This window comes from Parasteatoda tepidariorum, chromosome 8 (assembly GCF_982258835.1).
Source record: "Parasteatoda tepidariorum strain Cologne lab strain chromosome 8, Ptep-v5.0, whole genome shotgun sequence".
Taxonomy (NCBI): Eukaryota; Metazoa; Arthropoda; class Arachnida; order Araneae; family Theridiidae; genus Parasteatoda; species Parasteatoda tepidariorum.
This window is the reverse complement of record NC_141762.1, coordinates 6,471,876-6,498,205: the sequence shown is the minus strand read 5'-3', so window position 1 is coordinate 6,498,205 and position 26,330 is coordinate 6,471,876. Positions and strand designations below refer to the sequence as shown.

General features: G+C 30.2%; 1 protein-coding gene across 1 annotated transcript in view; it reads left to right on the top strand.

Annotated features, from left to right (window-relative positions):
* The first annotated feature begins 251 nt into the window (after positions 1 to 251).
* Positions 252 to 26,330, top strand: part of mib2 (E3 ubiquitin-protein ligase mind bomb 2) — a 50,173-nt gene continuing 24,094 nt past the window's right edge. Inside the window, exons 1-4 of the mRNA XM_043039675.3 lie at positions 252 to 498; positions 21,011 to 21,286; positions 23,657 to 23,828; positions 24,912 to 25,018. Of these exons, the coding sequence (XP_042895609.1) occupies positions 21,064 to 21,286; positions 23,657 to 23,828; positions 24,912 to 25,018 (502 nt within the window). The 5' untranslated portion in view covers positions 252 to 498; positions 21,011 to 21,063. The remainder of the gene's footprint in view (positions 499 to 21,010; positions 21,287 to 23,656; positions 23,829 to 24,911; positions 25,019 to 26,330) is intronic.

Below are 26,330 nucleotides of genomic sequence, written 5' to 3'. Positions count from 1 at the left end.
GTCATACAATCCCGTTTACAGAGAGGGTTTCATTCACACAATCTCACAGAAGAAAGGACATAGAACACAGAGAGAGAGAAAGAAACATACATACCCTGAAACATACATTCGAAACCGCAACCATCGGCTCCGCAGTCAGGCACGCTAACCACTCGACCACCTGGTTGGCCATTCGATGTGGATGCGTCAATAAAATTGACCCCCAAATATGAAGCGGATGCATCGAGTGGACGAATTTTGATTTAACTGTTGACTGTTGTTTTTTTTGCTTCTGTCTGAAGAACAGACAGATTTGTATGCACTAATTTATGTGGTTTCATGTATTGGTGATTTGTTTATATTTTATAGGGAATATTTCCTAAAAAATTCATTTTCCTCTGAAATGGTATGAATTTAACTATTCAATGAAACACTTTTTTAAAAGTTTTTTCATTACGTTATGTGCGAATATCGTTGTGTCAAATTTCTTAGTACTATATGGAAACATCATAGGAGGAGGTATGTAAAATAAATAAATTTATGATTCAAATTTGATTTATTTTTAGAATGAAGTTCTTGCAGTTGTAATTTAAAAGAATGTTTGTATGGAGCAGCTTTCGAAAGAAATATCGTTGTGTTTTTGTGCTTGTTGTAATTAATATATTACTATTAATATTTTACGTGACATTATTAGTGAACTTGCTTACTTATCATTTAAAAACATTAGATTGTTTATCGATCTACTCGTGATTTTGTCATATCTTATAAAAATTGCTAGCTGTTAGTTTCAAATTGTTAATTAAGTGCACATTTTACTTGACATTGGAAGTGATGTTTATACTGATTGTCATTTCAGAAAATGAACCTGTTAATTAGTTACATGGAATTTTATTAGTTCTTTCGAAAGTTGTTAGTTTCACATTGTTCATTAGTACAGCATTTTACTTCACTTTACTAATTATGTCAACTGCTTATCAGAGAAAGTGAATTGTTTATTGAACTACCTACACAATATTCTATGAGATCTTATGAAATTTGCAGGTTGTTAGTTTCACATTGTTTGTTTATGACATTAGTTGTGATGTTTATTGATTATCATTTCAAATATTAAGTTCTTTATTAAACTATGTCAGATTTTATGAGTTTTTATGAAAATTGCTAGTTTTTACTTTCACACTTTTAATTGGTTCATCATTTTATCTAAAATTTGTGACATTTACTGATTATCATTTAAAAGAGAAACAAATTGTTTTTTTGAACTTTTTAAGATTTTATCAGTTCTTATGAAAATTTTTAGATGCTAGTTTCACATTTAACAAGGGTTTGTTTCATTTATTGATTTGACAAAGATAAGACCAGTTTGGTTACATACCATTTTTATTCTAGATTTTCTTGTGTTATGGTTACTTAATTGTTGATATCATGTAGATCTTTTAATTTTTACGCTATGAAAAAGTATGAAGAAATTGAATTATTGGAAAAAGGTATAATGAGATAAGAAAATTTCATTCTTTTTTGGTAGAATCTGTATATATTTTAATTGTTAATTAAATTATTAAGTAATATTTTTTTTAAAAATGTAATAGAATCTTGAAAATTTAAAAAAATGCTTGAAATCCGAAATCAGTATTTCATGCTTGAAAATTTCTATTTCCTGTATAATTTCATATTCAATAATGAATACTTTTTTCGGCAAAGTTTAATTTAAATAAGCATATTACTTGAAAACGTATGGTGTTTGAATTTTAATTTTTCCCTTCCTAATTTTTTTTAAAACATTAAATTGCTAACTGAATGTTTAGCTTTTTAGTGTAAAATGTTTAGCCGTGGAACATTTCACTTCAGTGTTATAAATTATATTTTACCGATCATTATATATTTTGACTTTTCAATTCATTTCCTGCTGGCAATCATGTTTTTTCTAGAAACAGAATTAAGTTTTTTTAAAAACATTCACTTCCCATAAGCTCTAAAAGTTCATGAAATATTGGTTCATTAATTTTTTCTATTTTTAGCATTTAACTTGTTAAACAGTTACCAGTATTAGAAATCTTAAATAGATAATTAAAAGACTTTTGAACCAGTTTGTTTTCGGGCTTACTTGTGACTGGTTATGTATTACCTAACAGACTAACTTGTTATCATACATGGCAACGTTACTTTTAAAAAGTAACGAGTAAAAGTACAAGTATTTTTAAAAAAAGTAACGAGTAAAAAGTAAAAAGTTCTTATTTTAAAAAGTAACGAGTAAAAAGTAGAAGTAAAAGTACAAGTACTGAACAAAAAAAGTAACGATTTAAAAGTACATTTCCAGGAAATGGAAAATTCAAAGTAACTGTTATTGAATAATATTATGTTCTTTAATGTTTTTCCAAAATTGTTGCTATTTATTTATTTATTTTTAATTTTGAAAGTTATGGATATTAATTTATTTTTAAATTCGGAAGAATATTATAATATAATTTTATAATATAATCGTATAATATAATTTTATAATCAAATATAATTTTAATATCAAACTTTTTATGGATTTGCACGAAAAAGAAATTTTATCTATTGATTTTAATTTTTAGTTTATTATTTTTATTTATTTAAATTACCATTGATTTAAGATTGTTTTACTTTTTAGAAACACGTTTTAAAAACACAAACGTAAGCAAAGCAAACACGGGGTTTCAGATAGCTTTGTGATCTTTGAGCTAGTAAAAAATAATTTAATGTGCAGTATAAGTTGAAACAGAAGGTATTTAAACACGAAATTAGCCGTGAATGCATATATATTGCACATTAATTTTATAAATTAAAAAAAAAACATAAGTATTTTTTTTTAATTGAATTTTTTTTTTTTTTAAAGCTTACCGAGTTTTAGAAAAAAGTAACGATTTCATTCGATATTTCCGTTACAAATACTTGTACTTTTTCCCTAAAAAAGTAACGAAAGTACAAGTAAAAGTACTAAACTTAAAAAGTAACGAAGTACAAGTAAAAGTACGTACTTTTTACTTGTACCGGCGGTACAAGTAACGAAAGTAAAAGTACTGCCATATATGCTTGTTATAAAGTATGCTCATATAAATAAATAAAAAAATGTTTTTTTTTTTCGATCATATCTTTTTAATAAATTTCGTAAAATACTAAGCTGAAGGGTGTCTAATGATCAGGATAATGAGTAAAAATCCGAGGAAATTCTGATTTTGGAAAAGGGATGCATGATCAATTTTAAATTGCACGCTGCAATGTGTTGAGAAAATACAGTGGAGCATCGTTTATACGACGCCGAAAGGACCACCGAAAAACGTCGTATAATCGATTTTTACTTCTAAAACTGAAACTAACTCTGTTTTCAGTTAATTTTAATGTTTAACGTGTTGATTTACATAAATTTCTAAATTAGACAAAGCAAAACAAACAAATAACCAAAGAAGAAAAATTGCAGTGAGCAATTTGAATGTTTGTTACCTTTAATTATATTTTCCTGCTATTAGTCTCTACAATGCTTTGAATAGCGAGTTGAACTTACTGCTTTCTATGATGCAATTTTAGATTTCTAATCGCGGCCAAATCTAATGGCTGAAGCGCACTTGTGCAATTTGCAGGAAAAAAGAGAGCTTTTACATTTTCCAAAATAATTAGTATCGATGGGTGCGCTGGACATTGGTCGATGAATACCAAAATTTTTTGTTTTTGCCTCTTCATAACATTGTCTAGTTTTTTCAGTCATCTAGTAAAAATTACGGTCGTCATCCAAGCATTCTTGTTGGCACCTTTTTCTGTATCATTCATAAATTCCGCCCTTTTTTAAAATACACAAGAAAAAAATAGTGCGTGGAGTCCCTCCGCGTGGAAGAAGTTAAACTTCGCAACCTGCGACGTTAATTGTAAAAGAATCAGCAGTCGTAGAAGGATCACTAGTTCTATTCAACAACTCTTTTTCCTGTTCCGCTCGCTCCCGTGCTCTGTAATCACGGTGATATTGTGCATTTTTCCCTCGTGGACCTCTTGAACCAGTGGAAGTGCTTGTGGTTGCCTCATCGTCTCGCCCTGGAAAATGTATTTGTATTAATAATGTATGTGAATACGTCATTAGGTAATTTCAAAAGAGAAAACCTAACAATCAATTGATATTCGCAAGAGACGTACCTTGACATAGCCTTAAATCCGTCGCATTGTCCGTGGGATTGTTTTCACTCATTTTTTACAATAGTAATCCACTAAATTTGAAAATAAAAAATACTACCCTATTAAATTATCTGTGTATCAAAACAAACTAAAAAAATATTTGTAGAAAAACAATACTTTTATGACTTTTATTATTATTATGCTAGTGAGAACCAAAACAATATGGAAATGAATGAGGGAAAACTGGATCCTACCACGTGATTTCCCGGTCAATAAAAATGTAGCGTTAAACGTTTAACGCAACCTTGTTGGAAGTCGCATAAGAGGTATAACTTCAAAAATAAATAATTAAATAAACGTGAAAAAAATTTAAAGACTGGCGTATAACCGATTCTGTGCGTCGTATAAACGCTATATTTTTACATTTAAATGAATAGGAATGATTTGGGACCACACTAAAACGTCGTATAAGTGATCGTCGTATAAACGATGCTCCACTGTATTATATTTCATAAAGAACACATATCTGTTAGTGCAAAAACGCAATATGTTTTTAGATTTGATTTGGAAGTAATTCTCACTCATGCCTAATAAAATGTATACTAGGGGTCAAATAATCAAAATAAATAAACAAAATTATAATGTAAATACAGAGTTCTCTCTAGAAATAAAACGGCACTTGGAGTATCAAAAAGGTACTCACCAGAATTGTCCTGAGGAATAAAGAAGGGCAGGGTGCTTCCTCACTGAAAAGGCACTCAACATTAAAATTTATGAAATTGCGTGATTTTTTGTAACCTTGTTATTTGTCCCAAGGTGTACCTCCTAGTGGAACAGTTAAAAAGATGTGAAAAGTTAAGTAGCAATTTTCTGAAAATAGTATAACTAAATAAATTTAAATTTTTTAATTTTGTTAATGAGGTTTTATTTTGTTAGTTTCAACTTCTTGTATGCAAATTCAATTGTTCAGAATCAAATACCAAACCTAAAGAACGTTCAAAGCTTTGCTCTGCTTAAGTTTTAACGAAATGTCATTTGAATCTATGTATGATTTGTCTTCTTTTTCGGGATAAATAAATGTTGCAGATTGATTCACTCTTCTCAAAACTGATAACTCTTACTCATCTCCATCAACTCTTTCAACACAACTTACAAAGGCAACAACAGTTCTTCTACTAGCAATTTTGATATGAGCAAAATCTCCAATATGTAATCCTGTTTCACTATTTTTTTCTAGATGTACTTTTTTCTTATCATCAAATATTTTGTTGTCGCTTTCACTGTTCATTTCATTTAAGCTGCGAGCATCATCATCACTGTTATCATTGCATAAATCACTAATTCCTGGTTTTCTTCTGGATGTATTTCTCACTAATTGTGAGAGCATTAAATCCTCATCTTCCCAGATTTTTTTTTACCTTCTCCCACTTGGGAGGAATGTTCATTTGGTTTGGGGAAGCACACTCATATGTAAGTGCATGTGCATCACATATTGTTAATCCTTAATGGTACTTGGAGGCTTGTAACATATAGTGTACCAAATTTGTTTCTTCCTCACCTGTGAATATTTTGCAACTCTGTATATTTAAAATATATTTAAAGTTAGAATTTGGCTGCTCTCTTTTTTTAAAGTAGGGGTGCACAACCTTTTTGAGTGAAGGGCCACTTGCACAGCAGGTTGGCTAACGAAGGGCCGCACATGTATTTGGAGATGTTAATGACAAATGTAGTAATGTTTATTTAAACATTAGCGTTCCATTTTTTTTATCAATAAACTTAGTCATATCAATAACTTAGTAGTGTTCCATTATTAGAATTCATTCAAAAATAAAAAAACTTATACTTTTTTTTTACAAAAAAAAAAACTTGCTATTTTTATCATATGAACAATAGATTTATCAAAATAAATAAACATTGAAGAAAAGAAATGTTTTTTTTTCTATCATATGCAATACGAAAATTTAATCATATGTAATACGTCATATGTAATACGTCATATGTAATACGAAAATTTCTAATAAATAAAAAAAAAACTGCAATCCCCACAGAATGAAATTAGGAAAAAGTTTAGTCATAATTAAGTAATATAAATTTAAATTAAATATTTTAATGGAAGAAAATTTATAGGTTTTAAACAAAAGCCTAAAATAAAAACAAAACTGTGATAGTTCAAAATAAAATTAAATGCTTATTTTGTAATGTACTTTATTATTTTATTTTATTAATTATTAGATTTTTTTATATCGTAAACATTTTCCTTTTTTTTTTTTATCGAAAAAGATCACTTAAGCAACAAAAAATTGAAATCTAAACTACAAACAGTGAGCAGTTTAAAAATTCACGTTTTCCGCCATTTTATGAATTTCTCAAGTTGCAATAACAATTGCATTTAAATTAGGGAGGGATGTAACAAGTACTTGGCCCTTCTGTGAAAAATTCAGTTGGTTGAATGATCAGTCAAATATTCGGCAGAATATTTTTTAGAAATGTATTTTTCTAAGTTTTTTTTATTTCTGAATTTTTATAGATATTATTATTATTTTTTTAAAATTATAATCAGACAAGTCAATTTTGCCATTTTTTCGATACTTTGAGAATTGAGAAGGATTTTTTTCCATTTCTTGCTGTTTTTATTATAACCCAACATTTTAACAGAATGTTTCATACTATTAATTTATTATCACTCTTTCCTTGTACTGTAATATAAATAACCAGTAACATAGAACGTAACATATACGTTTTCCTAAAGAAATCCAAACTCTGGTTAATAATCTGATCTAATATTATTACAATATCTTCGAAAAATTTAATCAAAATTATAGAGAAAAAAAATTTATGCCATTATCTGAGGCAGAATGTCGTGAATTTTAACTATAAACAACATAAGAAAAATCCTAGTGAAGATATGAAATTAAAATTAAATAATTATCGTAAGTGGACTTTTCAATAAGACAGGTGGTTAAAGGAAACAACCTTTTGCTGAAAAATAAAATGAAAAGGCAGTGTTTTTTAAGGGATGGCAGCTTATTTTCACAAAAAGGGTAAGGAAGGTGCATTTATATGGATCTAAGGGCAGGCAGGACGGGCCGTCCTGCTAAAAACGCTTAGGGAGAACTCTGGTTAAAATAAAAAAAAGTTATTGGGATCAAAGGGCAGACAAGGTGGGCTGCTCTTAAAAAAATGCATAGGGAGGACACTCTATTATATATATTTTTGTCTTTTTGTTCTTTCAAAAGTTCTTTTTTTCCATTTTATTTGTACAAATTCGTAAAAAATTACTTTTCCACACTAACTCAGAACATGTTGCCACATCAACAAAACTTGCAAGATGCAATGTCTACAACTCTGAAAGGTTAGATTAAATAAGAGATACTGTTATAAAAAAAAAAAAAAGCTTTTTTTTCTGTTTTATTAGTTCAGAAGCAAAGTCATATGGCTTTAGGGGCCAATTGTAACTTGTGGGACATTAGATTTGCTCATCTTATTTCTAATCCAAAGAAATATTTAAATTCTTTTTAAAAAGGTAAAATTCATACTTGATGTTATTTTAAATCTTAAAATTTTTTTATTGTCATAAATAAGTGTAATTCTCTTGTTTGTTCAGTTATATTTTTCTGCTCTAATCCTTCTTTGTATTTGTAACTTAAAACTTTTTTTTTAATTTGGTTTTAATGAGTAATGACGGAAATACTTTAAATAATATTTGTTCCTTTAAATTGTGCAGATAAAAAATAGTATTTCTTTGTTAGATGTGGATAAAAATACTATATATATATATACAAATGGAAAAAAAAGAGTATTTAAAGATAAAATGAATTACTCAACTTAACATTAGTATTCATTATGCAAATTTTTGAATTTATTTTGAAATACATAAAACCTAATTAAATAGTATTTCCTTAATAGATGTGGATAAAAACACTATATATATACAAATGAAAAAAAAAAAAAGAGTATTTAAAGGTAAAATGAATTACTCAACTTAACATTAGTATTCATTATGCAAATTTTTGAATTTATTTTGAAATACATAATACCTAATTAAATAGTATTTCTTTATTAGATGTGGATAAAAATACTATATATATGCAAATGAAATAAAAAGAGTATTTAAAGATAAAATGAATTACTCAACTTAACAGCAAATTTTTGAATTTATTTTGAAATACATAAAACCTAATTAAATATTTTTTAAAAATGTCTTTCTTATATATCCCCTGAGTCAGAATTTTTTCGATCTATCAGCGACAAAACTCTCCAGCACTAATATCTTTCTCCAAGAAGATACTTTTAATAATAACAAACATATATGTTTATAATTTAAAATAACAAAAACGCTGTTTTTACAACAATAACAACAAAAAGCTTTTTTTTTTTTTTTAATTGAACATGTAATAATTTTTTATTCTAATATGTGTTATATTCTTGCATTTTGTTGGGGGCGCACAAATTATTTCCTTCTTCGTAAAAAATCATCATAATTAAAAAATCATGAAATCCCTAGTTGTAATTGCCAGAAAAAAGATCGACGATGAAATCACGCAAATCGGACACCTCAAATGCGTGTTTCGTTTAGATTAGGTTGTTGTAATAAATAATATCGTATAAAAAATATTGGATTAAAAAATTATGGAGAAATCAACAGCAATAACTGCCAAAAATTCGATAGAATTATTGCCTTAAAAAGTAAATACTCAAATGTTCCATATTGTTTTAAATATATCGGGATATTTAAAATCCACATGAAAATCAATATCAATAACTGTCAAAAATACAATCGCAACATTACATAGATTTGCAATACTATCGGCATAAATTGTTAGACACTTTTTAAGTAACTTTTTTGGGGGGATAACTAAATAAGCATTTTTATGCTTAAGACTTGAAAATTAAAACATAAAACTATTATTAATGAAATTTGGAGTTAATAAATATATAAAAACAAATGCTGGTGATTTTATTAATTTTTTTTTTTCAGATTTTATATAGCTAAAGTGTTTAATTTTTAGCAGATTATGACAAATTTAATTTTGTTCTTTGGCTGCATTGTAACATCTTTTTCTGATGCGTTCGTGCCCAATCACAGACTTAGATCATTGATCCTGTTAACTAATTGTTAATTTTTTGTTGTCAGAGCTGTTGATCTCGGTTTAGTAGGATTAACTCAACGTCCAGCCAATCAGTAGAACTAGTATGGGTTCCTAGTCATTCCTTAAAAAAAGAACGTGTTCTTAAATGTCCTTAATTATTAAACATTTTAATAAATGTCTTGAAATTTTTATATATTTTCCACAAAAAAATTTTTTTTTTTGAAGTTAATAGCAAGAAAAAATATTGTTTATCTAAAAAAAGATTGGCGAAATTTCAAATTCAGAAATTTTGTTATATGCCATGAAACAAAAGTATATAACAAAATGAACGCCTAAGTCTTTACAGCGTATCAAGTATGGCATTAGTTTACTTCTATGGATCGCTGAAATTGCTCCCATTAGAGAATCAGCATCCTTAGATTTGGTGGCAATTTAGTTCTTAATTTTTATATTCCGCTCTTCCAGCCCGGGAAATGATTCAATGTAAAATATAAAGCATAACATGTAGCTTTAAATTATAAGTAAATACATAATTTGCTTTAAGTCAATGAATGGAATTTCTAGAAACATTATATATACATTCATGAAATGAAATGCACACATTTATAGCAAGTGGTATTTTCATTTCTATTTTTGAATGTATAAGGTCTTTAAAGAACTTAGAATGAACAAAAAATTATCAACTTTTATTTTTATTATACTTTTTGCTTTGGAAATGAAGGAAAAAGGATAATAAATTTTATGCATTTGTTTTCTTTTTTATTAAGCTTTTGTTGCTTATTATAAGTATATACTTTAAAATTTTAATCAATATACAGGAATGCTCATTAAACTTAATAATTATGTGCGAATGAACATATCCTGAACAACCGATATCTACAATATATTCATTGACATTTCAATAACAGATGATTTCATCATAGGTTCACTACATAATTTAATCTTTCTTTTGTAATAAGCAAAATTTTTACCTAATTAAATATTACATACATGCATTTTATATTCTTCTTCCCTCTGAATTGGAGCATAGGGCTTTCTATCATACCTTTTCATCTCACTCTATTTTTGGCAATATACTTCGCCTCTCTCCCTGTTTTTCCTATTGTCTTAAAGTCGTTTGCAATCGTCCTGCGTCAAGTATTTTTAGGTCTTCCTCTTTTTCTATTGCCATGAGGATTCCAATTAAAAACTTGTTTTACTTTAAATTTTTCAAATTTGGGTTCAATCCATTTCCATTTTTTAATTTCCAGATCAATTGGTTTCTGTTTTGGCTTTTCTTGGGATTTCTGCATTACTAATTTTGTGGAACCGCTAATAAAATATTAGCGAACATTAAATAAAAACACTTTTATGACTCTAAAACTCAATTTCTAGTGTCTGTCATGTCAATTTCATTAAATTAAAAATTTAAATACCAGTTAGCTAAGGTTTTTCTGCTTTGCCGTCCATAATTCAGATTTCACAGTTTGATTTGAACTAATCAAAATTAGAAAATATTCTCTTATGAGTTAGTAAGTAATTAGATGAGATATTTTAACTTTCAACTCATTTACTAAACTTTATGTGTAAAAAGGATTTGTTTTTTCAAAAAATTGAGACGTAGACGCTAAAAACTTTTAACTTTCTGTATGCTGTATTAAATTTAAAATATTGCTACAGCACTTTTTGCTAAATATGTAATTGTAATGTTCTTTCTTAGTTTCTTTCCCATTTCGTCCAGTTTCTTTCAGTGTCCTGAAAGAAATAGGTTTTTTTTCTGGACAGAATACTAGTGTCAATTAATTATTAGGTTTTTAAGAAGAAAAAAAATTATTATTTTCTGTTGAGAATTTTCAAATTCTATTTCATTTTCGTAAAATTTTGATGATAATAAAATCCAAATAAAGTTGTTAGAATAAAAATTTTAAAAACAAGTTGACTATAACGGAGTAATTAATTTTTTCCCCTCAGACTTAAGAGTTGAGTGCCTCCATTTCGAAAGACCGATGAAGAATTTTCGGAGGTGATTGAAGCTTATTATATATGTAATGCACTGTATGTTTTTCGTTTAAAATTTTAAAAATAAAAGATTATTTTCTCTTAAGAAAAACGTAGTTTAAAAAATGTGTTTTCTCATACATTAAGTCTAATGTTTGTTAGTTTTTTACTTATCGGAAATTTAAACTGAGTTCAAATTTTGCATTTAAGAAACAATTAAAATGAGAAAAAAAAAATTATATTCAAACTAGCCGAAAAGTGATCATATTTTGAAATGACGAGTAATTCTTTTGGTCCAAATATGACAATATATTTTTTGCTTCATCCGTTTTGTCTTAGGGGATAGAGTGCTCGCCTCTCAATGAGGTGACGTAGGTTCGAATCCTGGTCAAAGCGGATTCTGCTTCTGACTCGCACCAATATTAAAGCTAACGTAAATTATCCTCAAGTGTTTTCGGGATTAGAATCTCCTTGCCGTATGGCTGACCGTGAGTGGTTTTCGGGATTTTCCTCTCCACGTAACTCAAAAGCAGGTTAGTTCAATCAATAAGTTTGTCCCTTTGAGATGGACTTGATCTGGGAAATCCGTTTATTCTTAGTTTAATTTTATAAATTATAACTAGTGGCAGGGGTCTGTTTAGAAGAAATTTGGGTCCGTTAACGGACCCCTCACAAAATAATTTATCTTTTAATCGGACCCTTCACAAATTTGTTTATCTTCATTATTGTTTTGTTAATCGAATAAACCCTTCCCAGGAAGGGGGGAAGAATGACTAATTTAAACGAACTAAGTTTTGTCTTCGGCTGACGCTTCTTCCTTTATTCGTCCGAAATGAATATTCTGCGTTGAGCAGTATAGGCTAAATACCAAATATTTGTATGTTGCATCTCTAATTTAGTAGCAGCAATTGCTGTTTATTTTTTAAAGTTTAATTTTTTTTATTATAATTTTACAGTGTTGAGCATAATCTTGTATCTTTTTACAATTCAAAAACTCCTAAGTTTTTTGCAATAACCGGACCCTATTTGCACAAATTCACAAAAGCCGGACCCTGCTTAAAAGAATGTGACTTAACGTTTATTTTATATTCACAAATTACGAGTAATTTTTTCACAATTTTACAAAAACGGACCTTTCACAAAATGTCTGGACAGACCCCTGAGTGGTGTTTCCCAACCTTTTTCGTACCATGCCCCACCTAAGCCTTTCTAAAATTCTTATGCCCCCCTATGTAACATATACATAATTTTTAATATTAAAAAAATCGAATTGTTCACTTAAGAAACTTAGGAAATTGTTAGCGAAACAAAGTAAGTAAATTTTCAGAACATATAATGAAGAACTAAAATTCAAATTCGAAATAATTTTAATAAATATTTTTCTATAATAATTTAATATTTTAATTAAGTGAGATTCTTGCCCTTGATGCTTGCTGCACGTAGATTTTATCCTGGGTTCCAATTTGGTTAGCCTCAGTCTCAAGTCTCCCCGTTGTGTTATATCTAGACGATTTTTTTTTTTGCCAATAAAATCATTTACAGCACTAAATCCACATTCAGCTAAATATGAAGATGGAATCGGTAACAATAGTTTTCTTGCACATTTGATTGAATTTGGGTATTTGTTTTCTGTTTCCTCACGAAGCCATGCCATCACTCCTTTCATATTAAAAAAGGTTTTAACTGACTCATCATTTTGCATTTCTGCAAGTTCTTCTTGATATATTTGATATATCAGACAAATCCACTAACATGGACTGCAACATCCATGTTGGAAAATAAATTTGTTTTAAATCAGCCGATAGAATTTTCAGATGATAGACAATAACAAGTAAAGGGGTATCATTTACTTCACATTTTTGGAGCCAATGAAACTGTTCAAAGTTTTTGTTGTTAATACAAGGGGTGATCAAATGAAAAGGTACGAAACGACACGGTGGGTACAAATGTTGACGTTATTCAAAATATAGACCTTAGGCCTGAGCACAACGATCCCACTGATGAACAAGCTGCAGGATTCCTTGTTCCCAGAATTCCTGTGGCCGAGACGAGACCCAGTCCTTCACAGCGTCCTTGAGTACGTCGTCCAAGTTGAAGTGGACCAAACACATGGAAATCGCAGGATGACATGTCCGGACTGTAGGGCGGATGGTCCAACGTCTCCCACTTGAACTTGGCTAGTTCCATGTGTGTGACTCTGGAGACGTGTGGACGCGCGTTATCATGGAGCAGAACCACACCCTCCGTGAGCAGCCCCTGGTCTTTTGTTCTTGATGGACCTGCGTAGGCTTCGGAGTGTCTCACAGTACACATAGGAGTTAATGGTTTTTCTGTGCTCGAGTTTCTGTACCTCATACGGACTGCCGCATCATTTGGACGCTGCTTTTGATAAGAGCCTCTGCTCTCTCCTGCGCATGCGGGCGCCCGCGCATGCTCCGACCCCCGTCAGAGACTCCAATCACATCCCGATATGTCTCGCTACGTTCTCCCATAGCGGAATATGCAAATACTTAACTGTTACGTTATTACGTCGTTTCGTACCTTTTCATTTGATCGCCCCTTGTATATTTCTGACATAACTCAATAAGAGTAATGAAGCCATATATCTTCGCTTTTGCATCAACAAGGTTTTATTTGTTCCTTGAAGTTTCTTATTTAATATAGTCAGTTTTTCAAAGATATTGATTAAATAACTCACAAATGATTTACCATCGACTGTAAACAGATACTTCATTTCTGGTTTGTCACTTAAAAAATCCCTCAGTCACATAATATTTATTGACCGCAATTATTTAAGAATTTGTTTTTTTCTTTCGATGTAGTCACCGAAATCTTGCATTGAATTTAAATGGCCCAGAGCAAAAGGTTTAAACTCATGTCGAGTCTGTTTTTGAATTGCCCCCCGGTGGGGCGTGGGCCCCACGTTGGGAAACACTGCCTGAGTGGGTTCCGAGCCGTGGCGGCTCAAGGAATAGTGCTCTCGCCTCCCAATGAGGTGAACTGGGTTCGAATCCCGGCGATAGCTGGTTGATCCGAATTCCGCACCCGGCTTGCACCGACCACATTGCTGACGTGAAATATAACTTCAGTGATAAACGGATTAGGGGTTAAAGTCCCTTTGTCGTCTTCATCTCCCTGTTATTCAAAAGCAGGTTAGTTCCACCAAGAAAGCAAAACTTCTCCCAATACTTGATCTAGGAGTTCCTCTGTTTTCTGGATTGGGTTTAAAATTGCAAGGCTACAGACTTGAATATTGACAGTTGTAAATCCAAAAAATGGGAGGGCTGTTCAATCCCGATAGTAAAATAAAATAAATTCTGCTTATAGCGACCAAAGAATGATTGAAACTTGTCTTTTGATCGAACAAAAAGATCCATTGGAGATTAGAGAACTTTAATTGCTCAGAAAGGGGGCGTGATATTGATTTACAATAAATTATTTCTCTGTGGTAATAATAGAGTGATAAACTTAGCTAGTCGCGTTTACAAAAAATGATTGAAACCTGTATTATCATCCGGTGCCAAGTTTTAGATTTAATTTCAGCGAGCTAGTTAGTCGGGGGGGGGGGGGTTAGATTCGAATTTCTGTATTCGATTGAACATTTTATTAGTATCGGTCAAAAACGATTGAAACTTCCATTTTTATCTGGCAAAGTGCTCCAGTAGAGATGTATGTGCTCTAACTAGTCGGGAAGTGTTGTATTACAAGATTCCACCATTAGACTTGAAAGCGAGTTACTAAAAATCTTAGCGATAACTACAAGAATTTTTACTAAGAAAAATGATTATTCATTAATTATTAAAATAATTTTTGAGCCCACGGATTTTACAGTGTGGCTTTTATAAATAAGAGTTCCAAGTTTTGTTTTTTAAAAAAATAAATAAATAAAAAAGATACATTTTAGGATAATTTAGCATATTTAGTCTGGATATAATTTTAAATTTTCCTCTCTACAATTTTTATGTTAAAGTTCTTATCATTTCATGATTATTTATGAAAATGTTTAAATTTGATGAGGTGGGAAATGTTTGATAAAATTTATTGTGCTTCGTCTAAGTACGGAAATATCTTCGATGACAATCAAAATTCACAAAAAATTTATCTTTCCTGACAAATTTTACTTACTCATAACCATTTGTCTTCTTCTATTTTAAGATGATTCTATTTATTTATTGGATGAAATGTCTGGATGGGAAAATGGTCGCTGAGGAGGGGGGGGGTCCGTGTTTAAACCCATAAAGACATTGTTTAAATCCGCCCCCCTGAAATATAAACAGAGATCGATTCTTTTTATGGAAAGTTATGTTTGTGAAAAATCTACTCATAATTTTGCGAAAATTAGGGTTTTTTTTTTTTTTTTTTTTTTTTTTTTTAAAAAAATTTGGTCGAAAATTTCAACAACCAGTGGTCTGCCCAGTCTTTGTAGAAGGTCCTATATTTATGAATTTGTAAAAAAACTGACCACGTCTAGGGCCCGCGCTAAAGATTTCAAATTATTAGCCAGTAAATTAGCCAAATATCTAAAGTTCTTGTCAAATTTCGAAAGTCTTCGTCAAATGCAAATCTTAGCAATTTTTTATATATATATATATATATATATATATATTTTCTTTCCAGTGAAAAAATCATTCGCCAAAACACAATTTTATTCGTCAAATTTACGATTTTAAAGCATTTGGCGAATGCGTAGCGCTTCCCCTGCAATGAATACATGACGTCATAAATTTTTTTTTTCTATTTTTATGAAGACTTTATTTTATGCATGAAATATTTTTCAATGGTTCGTTTTTTAACGTTAAATATTTTTGTGAAAGGTCCATTTTTATTATAAAATAATTTACGGTCTCATTGGGTTAGTTATACAGGCACTTATAAAAAAAATGACCTGGTGCATATACTGATTTTTTTGACTATATGGCGTTTTTGTTCTGCATGCCTTGGAACTCGCATAGGTTGGAGGCGATATATGTACATGTGTTCTTCACGTTTATTTACATTTTTCTACGCTATCCTTAGGCAGGACAACGTTGTTTTTGTTGCGTGCATCAATTATTTGACCTTTGCAGAGCGACGCTGTTTCGCTCAAACGGTCATCAGCCTTAGGGGAAAAAAATTATTTTTTTTCCTCCTCCCTCTGTAGTTTGTTCCTAAACACGTTGGAACAAATGTACCTGCTTGTTTGCTAAAAGGTACATTCACTTTTCCGTTCTTTTTCATTGAAAAAATACACTAGGAAGCAGAAATATCGGAAGTGGCCTCCTTTCTTCCTCTGTTAATAAATTCTTCCTTTTTTTAAAAAAAAAAAAGAAATTGAATTGTTATATATTTTTTACTGTTATAAAGGTTCGTTGCTTTAAATTACGATTTAAATCGAATGATTTCTTTTAGGAGAAAGCGTGCAGTTATCAATTTACAAAATTTTTTAAACTTTTTTATTGATTTTCATAGTTTTAAAATTTAGTGTGAATAAATTGCTGTGTTAATATGTTTGTATTATCAAATTTGCACTAAGGACTTACTGTAAATTAAATTGCAGCATGTTTGAAACGTTGCTTTGAAAATCTTATGATGCTTCTGACTTTTTCAGAATGCAAACCAAGAACAGACTGAGAATTTAGTGCTGTTATTGAATATGGATTTTTAAATTTAAAACAAAGACCCTTGAAATTAATTTTGGAATTTTAAATTTTTTTTTTTTTTGCTGTTTATAACTAATAATTATTTGTTAATTTCGATTCCATTTTTAAGAAATTTTAATCATACATTTGATTGTAATAAGCAATTTTCAATTTAGTGATATAGTTTAAATTTTTGTTATTATTTTTAATAAAATTTCAGTTGTATCTATATATATATATATATTTCACGGCGACAAAGAAAAGTTCTCATTTCTTTTTCGTGTTGGAAGCAAATAATTGAAATATCAAGCGTGTGAGCTGTCATAAGCATAAAAGCGAAAACGTACGTGTTTACTGATTTCTCAATGAAATTTTTTCCCCACCTAGACAACGAAAGGCTGATGCAAACTGAGCTATAAGTTGAGAATAATTGAATAGTTCATATCTACAAACAAAGTGTTCTATATATTACGTTTTATTTATACTTATGCAAGTTCAATAGCAATTTTATTCATCGCTATTTTGTTATTCACTGAAAAATGAATATTAATCGTTCTGTTAGGCTTTTTAGGTATTAACAAATAAAACAATCATGTTTAAAAAAAAATAGAATGGTAAGTCTTCTTTCTTAAGTTACGTCTTTCATATCTATCGTCAACGCTTTCTTCTGCTGTTCGAACACGTTTTTTTTTTTTTAAACATGATTGTTTTATTTCTGCAACTTTTTCTATTGCATCTCATTTATTTCAATTAAAAAAAATTAATTACTTATTGACGTAAAATTTTAATTTTTTGAAACGAAATTTGTTTTGAAGATATTAACGATAGCTTTACATTCCTAATATTTTACGCTAAATCACTTTTTCCAAATGGGTTTAACCTCGTAGCTAGCGCAGTGAACATGGTTTGCAAAGTTCAAAGAACAAGGGACGGAGCCTTTTAATTTTATTTTATACCCATCGTTGAACAGCCGACCAAATTTTCAGTTTACTACTACCAATATTCAACTCCGCATCCTTGTAATTTTGAACCCAACCCAGAAGACAAGGGAACTCCTGGATCAAGTATTCAGAGAAGATTTGCCTTCACGGAGGACTTTATTGATGGAACTAACCCGCACTGCATGGAGAATAAAACCACCCATGGTTAGTCTGACAGCAAGGGGACTCTAACCCATGATCCTTCTACCACTGAGGATATATTTTACGTCAGCACTGTGGTCGGTGCGGAATTCGAATCAACCAGCCATCGCCGGGATTCGAACCCGGTTCACCTTATTGGAAGGCGAGCTCTCTACCCCCTGAGCCACCACGGCTCGGAGCCTATTAATTATATTTATAAAATTAAACTAAGAATAAACTAGTTCTTAAAGTATCTCTCGATAGTTAAAAAAAAAAAAATTATCGGTGGGCCGCCGCTGTTTTGGGTGTTCAACTTAACGTTACTTTTTTTGTTTTGCTGCGCAGAAATGTTGAAGCTTTGTAGAAAAATATGCAGGAAGTACAATGAAATAAAACAAATTTTACATTCGATATTTAGTTCAAGAATTAACTGTTAGAATCATTAACCACTCAAAAATTATTAACTTGTTGGAAGGGGAAAAAAAATACCATGCGGGCTGCAGTACAGGCCTCAGGAATGCAATCACAGTGGTGAAATTTGGTGTACTGAAAGGACCCTATTTGTTAATGAACTAAACACTAAGTATTTTTTCGAAATTCCAATTTGTTCAAAATCCATTGTATTTTTTAATGCTTTTTGTGTATTTTTTTCATTTTTTTCTTTCTTTTTTTCCCCCTTTCGTTACATTTTGCTTCTTTGCGCAAAATCTATGTGATTTGCGAACTTAAAATTACCGAGGTTTGTGGAAAAAATTACAGGGAGTAAAACGGAATTTAAAAAAATAAAGATTCGACCATTTGTTTGAAAATAGACTTAAATTTGTCTGGGAAAAAAAATACCCTATTTGAGCTGAAATGCAACTATATGGAGTTGAAATTTGACTGCTGATAGAGAACTTTCTTTCGAAATTCCAATTTGTTCGAAAGTTATTGCAGTTTTCAGTGCTTTTTTCTGATATGTTTTTTGTTTAAAATATTTACTATTTATCCATTGTTGTAGAAAAGTTATTTTCCCCTCACGTGATCTTTATTTTATAAGCTCGCGCTCGAATTGATGTTTTTTTTTTCTTCCTTGCTATTATTATTATTTTTTTAATTCACCTATTTGTATTTTATGCTCGACTAGACAAGACATGATTGCTAACAACATTGACGAAGCATTGTGTTTTAAATGTATGTTAAAAAATAAAAAAAATATTGAAGAGTATTTACTATCAAGAATATTTACTAACATTGCTTAAATAAATTTTTAAAAATTTCTCAATAAAGAGCGATAATAATCATTTCCTGCTTGAACTGTTTAAGTCTCGTTAACGAATAAAAATATTTCTCATTTATTTATTCTTATTGAATCACTCTTGTTTTCCTTAGGTAAATTTTTTTTTCAATTACAGCTGATTATTTTTCAAATCTAGGTAATCGTCTATTTCATTACGATAAACAAAGTAACAAAATGCTCTTACATAAAGCTACAATAATTGTTTATTTTAAAACGAAACGTTCTGTTTTTGTGGAAAATATTTACTTTACAAAAAAAAAAAATTATAATAACGAATGAAGCAATTACAGGGTTAATGAGCAGAAAACTAAACCTCTTAATCTTTTTTTTTTTAAAGGAACTAAAAATGCGTTTTAAATATAAAAAATCTGATTTAAATAGAATGAATCGGATTTTTGTTTATTATTTTTTTAAAGATGCAAAAACAATTCACGAACCCTGACTGTTAAAAACTCTTAGACCACTTCACTGAATTACTCCAATGATTGCTTCACAAACATTTTATCTTCTTGGAAAGAAACAAATTTATAAATCAACATTAAAAACTCTTTAATCAAAATATCCCAAAATGTTTAATTGTATTTAAGCAGGTTTGGTTTCACTTGATCTTGTTTCGATTCTGTTGTGATCAAATTTAAGCTTAATTCTTTTGCTTTGATCGCCATTGCAACGTCATCCACAAATTTATTTTTTTTAAATACGTATTTATTTATAGTTATTTTTTACTCATTATTTTAATAGCATTTGTTAATTGAACCCAGTTTTATATCGTTTTATTATAAAACGGTAATTAAATATTTTTTATCTTAAAGTGTTGCATAATTAGCAATTACTGTATAACATAATAACAGAGAATATTAATTATTACAATAGGATGATGTTATATATATATAGCACAATAAAGACAAAAGGGATAAAAAGAATATGTATATATATTAAGGGAATTTATTTGTGATTAAATAGACCTAAAATTAGTAATTGAGAAGAAAAAATAAAGAATCATCTGCAGTTTAAATTGCTAATCCTATGTGCTACTTTTTCTTCAGGCTGTAATTTGTGATTTGGTGATTAGAGAAAGATTTAGATAATAGAAGACAGAGAACGATGGCAGTTTTAAAATAAACAATAACAGCCTTGTACGAAGCATATGTGCATCAAATTTAATGCATATTTGTATAAAGACAAAGCTTTAAACAGTTTAAACTGTGCGATTTATAAGAAATTTATTTAAATTCTCGAGCCTGAAAGGTTGGGGGGGGGGGGGCACATTTTGGGAGATATGTTCTTCTACGAAATTGAATTGTTTCAGTGAACCACTTATTAGAGTTATTTTTGTCTATGGTTCTGATAGTTGGTATATTTGAGCGAAAAATTTTAAGATCTATTCTCGAAAAGAAAATGATTGCTTGTGAAGACATGCTGTTCTGAAATTTATAAGGATCAAGATATTATACAATTTAACAAGATCAAGAGGCTATACTGGACTGTATTATTTATTTATTTTTCTTTCTTTATTTTTTTTTTTTAGAGATTTAAACCCAGGAAAAAGGCGGAGACAACGACCCAAATTGTGATGAATAAACTTAGTTTAGCTAGATATTTTGAAATCCTGAAGGGTTAAAAACCATTGATAGCCACAGGGTTGATGGGTAATCTCTTCAAAATAAAGCCTTAGGCTGACATTCCACTGATGATGAGAAATAAAAAAATTTTGAAAAAAGTGAATTTAACATAGAATCTTTACAGGTTTTTTTGTCTACCTAGTTTTTCGAAAAATTATTTTTTCCTTGTAAAATATAAAGACATTTTCTTTTCTTCTTTTTTTAGGTTTCTGATGAATCTCTAACAAGAGTTTTATAATTATTGAAATTGACCCTCACATGGAAGTTGGTCTGCGTGTTGTGAGGGGGCCTGACTGGAAATGGGGTACTCAAGATGACGGAGAAGGCCATGTCGGTACTGTGGTGGAGATCGGTAAGCCCGGAAGCACCACCTCTCCCGACAAAACGGTGGTCGTGCAATGGGATTCAGGCTCTCGCACAAATTACAGGGTGGGCTACCAATCGGCCTTTGACTTGCGCATTCTAGATAATGCACCACTAGGTAAGTTGTTTTCTATGTTTCATGTCTAATACTGGGTGTCCCAAATAATGACTGATCAGTTGTAGGAAAATGTAATGATACAGAAATGTCAACAAATCTCACATGCGTCTGATATTTTACCTGACTTTTTAATTCTAAGAAAAGTAGTTATAAACTTATGAATGAGCATTTGGCGAGATAGACTGCTTATATTTTATCAGCATTTAAGGTGTATTAATCGTCAAAGATGAAAAGGAGAAGAGCCAAATTAAAACTTAAATAAAATTTAAGCAATATAGTCGTAAGTTGCATCATGCGGGATCCCAGATGTCCAGCATAAAGAAAGATGACAAAGTAAAAAAGCGAAAGATCAAACTTTTGCAGTGGATAGTTGACTGAATGTAAACAACTGCAAGCTTCCTAAAACCGGAAGAAATGTAGAAAACTTCCGGTGTATCCCTCCGCTTATGTTTTGCTTACGAAGCGATGTGTGAACAGGCTTAATATTCTACTAAGTTTAATTATTTGGATTTATGTTTAAATTTACTCGCGTAATTTTACAATTTATACGAGTTTTCTGTAATTTATAAATTCTAACAAGCTGTAAGCCTAAAACAAATTTAACAAAATTAATATCACTGCTTAAAAAAAATTTTTAAGGTTACCCATGTTTTCAGAGTTATTCCTAGATCCTGATGGATTGAGAATCCTCGAGCCCGATGGATTTTGTTTTTAAAAAAACTGACCTTATTTTTGTAAATGTATATTTTTATTATAATAAACACAGCTCGCACACCCTGGAATGTGAAAGTCGGAGGAAACTACTGCGAAAGTCGGAGGAAACTGTAATTTTACCCCAGAACCTGGAACTGTCTGGAAATTTTTCACCCTACCAACTCGTTAAAAGCTATTTGGTATATTGGTAAAAAACATGGTATTTCAAGCTTTTGTTTGCGCAAAATAATTAAAAATAATCGTATCAATTGCTAAATGAACTATCACTTTTAAGATTATTGCGAAATTCTTTTGTGCTTTCTGGAGATGAGAGACAGCAATTAGATTTGTCAAAAAAAAAAAAAAAAAACTTTTGCCTTGACTTTTAGAACGGTGGTAGACAGTAATGACAAATCTAATTGCTGTCGTTTTACATATTTCTAATTTAGCGTTTTACATATTGAGCTTAATTTCTGTCGATTCCTGAGGCAAATTTGAAATCATGAGGAAATTTTGTTTTTGCTATTTTCTGCGCTGATGATGCTAAACCATTACCGTCGTGTTGCGAAGCTGACGGTATTTTATTTGTAGATCACTACGGCCATTCTTGAAATCAAAGTTTTTCATCTGGATTTAAGACAGATCACTTTTTTTATCTCTTTTCTTCATTTCATGAAGATAAAACTGAATTCATAAAATTTTAATCTGAGGGACTGTGTACTAATTGCACATAGTTTTTGAGACTACTTGTGTGTGCGTATACTATATTTTACCGAAATTTTAACTTTTAGAAATTTCAGTACTCGTTTTTTTTTTTTTTTTTTTTTTTTTTTTTGGAGAGCAAAAAAATAAAAAGCATTTTTTTCCCATCAATATGTAATTTCCATATTATATCATTTAAAAGAAAGACAATGTTTCTACTGTCATCAAGGATTTATTAGAATTATATGCTACTTCTGTTTCCGTGCTGACTTAAAGAGATCAATTTTTGTATGTATTTATTTTGTTATTAAAAAAATTAGTTTTATGGAACTTTTCTTTGTGGAAATATAATTTTTAAGACTTTTGAATGTTTTAAAACTGTTTTTAAAGCTTTTTGGTTAACTTGGACTAAACTATTAAAAAAGTACTTCTTCTTTTATTGGCATGCTTTTGTGGGCCAGAGCCTTTTCTAGAACCTTTCTCCATTCTCCGTTTTTTTTACTTTTGCACTTGTTCTCCTGTTAGTAATTCTTATGATTTTAAAAACTTCTTCCGCACAGTCAGGTCATCTGATCTTAGACCTACCTCTAATTAAAAAAATACTTAAAATCCATTAAAATTAAAATGTAGTTAAAAAAATTTCATGAAATGTATTTTAATGAGTAAACTGCACCAAAAAATAATAATCAGTGAGCAAATAATTAAGAATATATATAAAGACAAAAATTCCTTTCCTCTGTTCTTTCTGTTCACATCCAAATATTTGGTTTGACTTTCTCTAAATAATAAATATGATTTTAAAAAAATATTTTTCATCGATTCACCCAGATATTTGTTATATTTTAGTATTAGACTTTAGTATTAGAAAATATGTATAAATAATATTTAGACTTTGAAGGAATCGGTAAGTGTTCAGAAATTTGTGATATCATAGCTCAAATATGAAGGGAGAAAATGTTTTTTAAATGTTTGTAGGGGTGAAACATCCTAATATTATCTGTGACTCTTGCCGTAAGCAAGGCATTGCTGGGATGAGATGGAAATGCACTCGCTGCTTTGATTTTGACCTGTGTACTCAATGCTACATGTCTGACAAACATGATCTCACTCATCCTTTTTTGAGACTTGAAACTGCTGCATCATCTGGGTAAGTCTTTAAATTTTTTTTATTGAGACAAATTCATTAATTGTACATAGCTGCCAACTCTGCCCGGGATAGTTTGATTGGCAGGGCGCTGGACTCACGTTTGTGAAAACGGGAGTCCCATGTCTCCCAAACGGGAGTCCCATGTTTCCATCACAAATCAATTCATCTGGAGGTATTGAATTGGAAATGGATCGTTCTCTGCTTCAGGTCAAAATGATGATCTGTGGATGAATGGATGTAGGAATGGGTCTGCCCTATAAACGGGTGTGACGTATGGGTGTGTCAAAAGTTGAATTCTTGGCTATAGATGGCGCTACTAGAAAATAGGGAAATCGCTCCCCCTCTGCCTTAATTGCGGATGACAACAACGTCAGTTGGCCAACTCTACTGGATTTTGCCAGTTTCCACTGATCTACTTCTTTAATAAAAATTTTCCTTGTTTTTGTACATTTAGAAAATTTCCTAAAATTGAGTTAGTTTCCTTAAAAAAAATCCCTATTGAAATAGAATTTTTGTGCAGATAATTGCTTGCGTGAATAAATTAGTGTTTCTAATACATAAGGAAGCAAGCCTCACAGCCTCATTTATAAAATTCAGTTATCTATCTTTGATAAATTAAATGCCATTACTATTCAAAATTATGAATAAACGTAATGCATAACATTTCAAGATCATTTAATTTGAAATCATAACTGGAAAATTTTGCAGTTTTTCTGTTTTAATGACTATAAAAATACCTAAAATTTCCTATATGTAAAATATTTAGTATATTTTGCAAGAATATCGTGAAATTTATCTTATTTTGTAAAATCTGCTAGATTGTTTTCTATCCGTGTTGGCAGCTATGAAATAAATTGATTTAAATCAATATAACCTTTGTTTTCAAACCATGCTGAGAATCATAAATTGCTGTTTCATGTCAAATGAATTCATTTATTTATTTTATTTTACTTCATTTTTCTTTAATATAACTTTGATTATAATGTGTTTATTTTATGTTGTGATGATTCTGATTTTCAATTTCATTAAATTATATATTAAAATCTGCATATGTAAAAAAGAATGTTTTTTTTGATATTTTAGTGTAGAGATGCCGAAGCGACAAGGTGCTGCACGTCTGCAAATGAAGGGGATATTCGTGAATGCTAAAGTCGTTAGAGGTCCAGATTGGGATTGGGGCAATCAAGATGGTAAATGAAAAATCTATCTTTCAAATATTTTTATTATATAATAACTTGTAGTCATTACTAAAAAAGTGTACTACATATCAGGGATGATTGTATTTCGGGAATAATACGGAATTTCAGGGTTTTCCTGTCATTTTTCCGGATCTAAAAACTTGAAGCTGATTTTCCCACGAATATTCGCAAAATTCCTCTAATCTCAGGAAAATTGGTTCGCAAAATTCCGCTATTCTCAAGAAAATTGGTTCGCAAACTACCACAAATTGAAAATTTTCATTCTGAAGAAATTTTAAAACTTTTGACGTTTGAGACATTTGTGATTCTTTTGGTTTATGGATTTTTTGGTTGCGCCAGTACCTGCTAATATCGTTATACTTATGCACACGATTATATCAAACAATGATTTTCGTATTTACCTAATTTAAAAGTTATGCGTTGTGAGTTGTATTCACAGGTGTTTAAAATCCACGATTTGTCTCCGCTTGATTGTAATATAAAACATTGAATTTTGTATTTGATTTAAAAACTATACATTGTGACTCAAATTTAGGTGATTTAAAAATTCGATGTCGAAATTTTTATTTCTTCGTTTTTAAAATCCAATATTGCAATTCATATTCATACGATTTTAAAATCCAATATCTCGATTCTTGTAAGAAGTAAGTTTTTTCTTGACTTAAATACTATAAAAGTGTGAAGTTCTTCAATATTGGGTAATTTAATTATAAACGCTAGTTCAAAAAATTATGTAAAATATGAATAATGATTGGTATATAAATTGATAATTTACACATAAAATTTTCATTTTTTTTTCACTTTGTCACAAACATCCCTGATGTATGTAGATAAAATATTTTAGATGACAATGGATATATGGTAAAATGTATAATAAGACATAATTCAGTCAGTTGAACAATTCATTCCCAAACTTGGCCTAGCTCAGGCATGGCAGTGTTATCTAAAAAATACCACAGCCAACTATGCGACAGATTTTGACCTTGGTCAAATGACATACTTTTGCTTCAGTTGGCACCCTTCTCTCCAAACTTCTACACAATAACCAATGAAAGGGCTCTTAGCCAAAACAGATTTAATATGCACCTTGCTGCGTATACACACCGGTCGTTTAGACGACTGCCAGGATCTACACAACAACCAAGTATCTCCTCCAGCAGGGTTATTGACTGTGTTGCCTAAGCATTACAGTTAAATGGCATTGAACTTTACATTTATTTTTCCATCGCAAATGTAAACTAGTAGAACACAAAAAGATCAAGTACCTGGCTGATGAAGTTATCGCCATTTCAAAAATGTGTGT